General features: G+C 44.7%; 1 protein-coding gene across 1 annotated transcript; it reads right to left on the bottom strand.

Annotated features, from left to right (window-relative positions):
* Window positions 1-1,277: 1,277 nt before the first annotated feature.
* Window positions 1,278-4,624, bottom strand: LOC126619548 (scarecrow-like protein 22). Its single transcript, XM_050287956.1, has one exon. The coding sequence runs from the start codon at window positions 4,059-4,061 to the stop codon at window positions 1,677-1,679; it is 2,385 nt and encodes a 794-aa protein (XP_050143913.1). The 5' UTR covers window positions 4,062-4,624; the 3' UTR covers window positions 1,278-1,676.
* Between the last annotated feature and the right edge of the window lie 331 nt (window positions 4,625-4,955).

The raw sequence follows: 4,955 nt of genomic DNA on the forward strand, positions 1-4,955 counted from the left end.
ATCCTGGCAAGAGAGGGTGAGGAAGAGGAGAGGAGAGAGAAATACCATTTTCCCTTTTTAACAATGAGACCCAAGGGCTGCGGTGGTGACGATGAGTTTTAACAGTGAGACCCAAGGGCTCCGACGATGACGAGGGAGAAATACCATTTTCCTTTCTTTATCTTTTATTTTATGTTTAGCATTTTCATATTAATACATTGAAGGTTAACGGGGAGATTCAAACTTAATTGCAAACTTAATTGCAGAAGGTGAGACACATATTCTAGCAACTTAGGCTAAATCCGGGTCTATATGTTACTTCGTTTTCTCTGGTTGCCCAAATTACCAGAAATCTTGCCTATAGCATAAAGGATCTTAAGACTAGTGTTAAAGCAAGTGTTAATAGGGACTCACGAGAGTCGGAAACATTTAGCCTATATACTCTGTATTGGTGGAGGAGGTCACGAGTTTAAATCTCATGAACGATAGTTACTGACGGAACAAATAGGTCTGTCTGACGGGAAGAGAGAGAGTTATAATGTTTGCTTGTTTTGGCATAGAAGGCAAGTCCCTTAAACCCTACAACAAGCATGTGATCAGTGGGGAAAATTAAACCTAGAACAGCTATCTAGCAGAATTATCTTCTACAATGTTGCAAGGTCTGATAAACTTTAAATCTGAAAGCACTTCAATCAAACATGTAGAGCAGTTCACAGCTCCCCAACCCTAAAAACTCAATTGCCATAAGCGAGAGAAGTTCAAATAAGAGACATATCATTGTATTCCTAGATGCCTGGTAACCGAAGCACAACTATGACCAGGAGCAAGCCTTCGATCTCAAGCAACTAGGTTAGTTGTTTCAAAATTGTGTAAGGCTGTACCGCTATAAGTAGTGTTGCATCTTTCGGCTGTGTGACTAGGAATTTGATGAGGATTACTTTAACCTAGTTACAATGAGAGATACAAAAAATACTTCATCCAAGTGTTACCAACTACTAAGTGGAATAACAGAGAACTATTTGCAACATACTGTAGGAGCGAAAGAGTGCAAGAAACCCTACGTTAAAAGAAAGATAACAAGGTGATATACATGAGAGATATATTCTCAACAGCGCTCACAAATAAGAAATCATAAATCGAACTGGTAAGCATCTTCTGTCTAAAAAACCCAGTAGAGATTGATATTTTTGCAATCAATCTCTATGCAAGTGAACTTAATATAGCAAATAAATGAACTATCTCTATAAAACCCATAGAATTGACAAAGTTGTATTAAGATATCTAGAAAACCCAGGAGATGGTTTAAAATCCGGTAAGTTCTTTTCCATTTCTAGTTCATTCGCTGTCAACTATACAACATTTCATCACCGCCTTAACCAGACAAAAATGCAGCTTCCCTACTATAACATTGAAGTACCATAGCAGCAATATTCATGTCCAAAATAAATAAAACTCTACTGGGCTTGTCTGTTAGATGATTTGTTCTACCGAGAGTACTAGCCCATCTAGACTAGATATAAAATAAGCAAAGGGGACTCACAAACATGACAATTCACAAGGATCAGGTCATAACAGAGGTGCCAATAACATAGTTCAATATTTATTGACATATTATCAGAGTAGAGTAAGCTGGAAGCTCTGCAGTTAATTGTGAGTGTCAAAAAACCAACCTCCCTTGCTGGTCAAAATGCTGCTCCTCAGCACCTCCAAGCTGAAGCAGAGATGAGCTCTCGTCGCTGCCAACATAGAACAAGTGACTCTTGACGCTTCTCAACATGGAATCCCCTTGCTGGATTCCTCTTCACCACACATTCCGCCTGAGTTTCAGTGAAGTTACTGAAGCGTACAGGAGTGAAACCGGCAGAGGCAAAGAGTGCTTTCCAAATGGGCATCTTGTCTGGGGTTCGGAGACGCCCCAGAACAGTGCTCTCAATCTTGGGCTGAAGGAGGAACCTCTCAATCTTGCTCACAGCATCGGAAGTCACATTAACCGCATCAAGTGACTCCAAAAGGTTTATGTAGGACTGGAGGGCCTGCAGAATGTGCTGCGGGAACGGGAGGTCACTTCTATCACAACCTCTATCCAAGGACACCACAATTTTGGGTGATAGCTGCTTCACAAAGCGAAGGACATTTGGTAAAGCATCCGGTTGATTCGATGTAGACCAAATGGGGAAATTCACAGCAACTGCCTCACTATCGTTGGTTTGAAAAATGGGCAGGGAGTAGGAGTTTTGGTCCATATAATCAAGGTTAACCACGTCAAGCTCAAAACTTATACCAATCTCATTAGCAAATTGTGTCAAATTATCACGCATAAGCCCGAGCTCAACTGGGTGGTGTGTTGAAGGAGAGGCAAAGGCAGTGATTCTGAGTGAAGGGGCAGAAATACCCCTATTCCGGGTAGGAAGCTCCTGCATAAATGAAGCCCAATGAGCGCCAAACCCAATATCGAAATCAACAATGTGAATCTGATCAGCGTCTGAGAGGGCCTCAAGGAGGGCCTGGTTGCAGGTGAAATTGACAAACTGAAGGAGCGGAGAAACTTCAGAGAACACTTTGTATGCCCCCATTTTGAAGAAGACATCAAATGGGGTCAGAGTTCTCGGTGGCGGAAAGGTGGCAGGATTGTTCATGAGGAGTTGCAAAGCCTCCTTGAAATAGAAAGCAGCCCTCTGAAGGGGCTTTCCAACAGGGGAAAGCTGGTGATTGAGCCGCGCCAATATCCCTTGCGCGTGTGAAAAGTTCCCAGTCCCTACCAGTTCTGCGGCCTTATAGAGCTGGTCAAGCAAAGTATCCTGGAGCTCTTGTTGCTGTTGCTGGTGGGTCATTTCTTCACCATTTCCCAGCACAACCGTCTGTTTCGGCACCATCAACGGCTTCTGCTGAATGTGATGCTGCTGAGGTAGAAACCGCATCCCTTGAGCAAACCCCAATTGCTGCTGCTGCTGCTGCCTCACAAAAATCTCGTGTCTCGGATCAGAAAACTGACCCTTTTGGATCTGATGAGTACTCAGGTCTACATTCGAGCCGGAGTTGTTGCGTTTGGGCTGGGACTGAAGCAGGTGGTACTGTTCTTGCTGGGCATACGCCAGTGGCATGAAAAAGTTCGGGTTTTGTGGCTGCTGAGTCTGGTTGCTCATGAAAAGCTGCGGGTTCAGAATCTGCGGCTTCTCGTCCGAGCTGCTCTCAAATTGCTGCTGCCCGTAAACCGCAGGCAAAGAGACCGGCAGAGCCACAGTGTTGGACGAATTCGAGAAAATGGGGTTTTGAATGTTGCAATTGACACTGTTGGTGCCGCCATTGTTGTGCATTAACCCAACCTTTGAAACCTTGTAATTTAGCAAACCAAAAGACCCAGACCCGGGAGGAACATAACCCACCTTCCCATTGCTGCCATTGTTGCCGCCGTTTGAAAACCCCGAACCAGCGAACCTGAAATTCGGGACCGAAACGCCGCTGCTCCCAATTATATCGAAATTAGGGCCCTGATCAACGATTCCCAACCCGGCATTGCTGTCGAAATCAATGGGGCTGTTGTGGTGGTTGCCGTTCCCGCTCTGCAACAGCTGCTTGAGTCCACACGACATGTCGTCCACATCCCCGGCTATCCACCTCAGCAGAGACTGGTCGTGGGACGGAGACGCTGCCGTTTCGGAGAGCATAGTCTCCCAATCCTCCAACCCGCCAAGCCCAAGGCCGCATTTCTCGACCCCTCCTCCCGATCCGGTCACGGCCTCCAATCCGCCGCTCCGAATCGACTGGAGCTCGCAGGCCCACTCGTCTTTGGACGACGCTGGACCCCCAGCAGGAAGAGTCTCCGCAGCCAGCGACGTCGATTTGTCACCGCCACCACCGCCGTTGTTAAAAGACGAAGAGAGAGTGGAAGCCGAAGTGGGTGGGCTCGGGCTTCTTCTCATATGAAGAACAGAGTTGGGCTCGCCGGTCGGAAAGCTGTGGTGTAGGTGGTTGAAAAAGCCGCCGTCTTTGTACTTGCTGCAGCTGCTGTCTGTGAAAATTGCCGGTAAACTTGCGGTTGCGATTTCGACAACCCCCTTCCCCTGCTGGAACTGAAAGGGCATCCCTCTGATAAAATTTACAAATTACACACAAAAAAGCTCTTAGATTTGCAAAAATGGCGTCTTCTTTCAAGATTTGTGCTGAAAAATCTGCTTTCAGCTCAAACAAAACAAAATCCATTTCGTAAATTCAGCTCCTTCTTCTCCATTACTGGGAAAGTCGCCTGTTTTCCTGCTCAGTTCTATCATATCTTGCTTTACTATTTTCCACAGACAGCCACACACAGCTCCATTTCAATACTCTCTCTCTCTCTCTCTAACTTTCTCTCTCTAGTTTTCTTATTCTCTCTAGAATTTGCGTTTGTTGATATTGGTGGTGGAGGTGGTGTCGTTTCTTCTAATCTCTTCTTCTACCCTTGTGTCGCAGCAGAGAGTACTCTGTACCCTTCGCTGTTCTGCCATGGATGCGTGCATCATAAAAAAGGCAATAAAGTTTGCTCTCCCTCCTCACCATCCTCCCTCTAGTCCCTATCTCTTTCTCTCTCTACAATTTATTTTTTTATTTTTTTATCTTTTTTCTTCTGAACCCATGTCTCTCTCTGTTATATTGCGTGCTGGGTTTCTCTGTCACCTCCGCATGGTGGTCACCGTGTTGTCTTTACCATACTTTACAAGGGTAAAAATGGGCGCTTTTGTTTTTTGATAGAAGGTGCACTCCCTCCTCAGATATGAAAATTGCATTATAGCTAGGCCATGTCAGATCCTGTCTTTGCTTTTGCCTTTGTCTTTGCATAGATACATATACAGTACAAGTATTCATGTTTCCTTTTTGCCACAACTGTTCATGTTCAAACTTCAATATATAACCATCTATTCTTGTTTCTTATGTCACACGCTGATTTACGGCTCATTTAGATATACTTTTAAAATCATTAAAAGCGTATTTAAATAAAATAT

Source organism: Malus sylvestris, chromosome 4 (assembly GCF_916048215.2).
Source record: "Malus sylvestris chromosome 4, drMalSylv7.2, whole genome shotgun sequence".
Lineage (NCBI taxonomy): Eukaryota > Viridiplantae > Streptophyta > Magnoliopsida > Rosales > Rosaceae > Malus > Malus sylvestris.

Bases quoted from the DNA above. Each gene is read 5' to 3' on its own strand.
- LOC126619548 (XM_050287956.1), bottom strand. From the start codon at position 4,061: ATGCCCTTTCAGTTCCAGCAGGGGAAGGGGGTTGTCGAAATCGCAACC.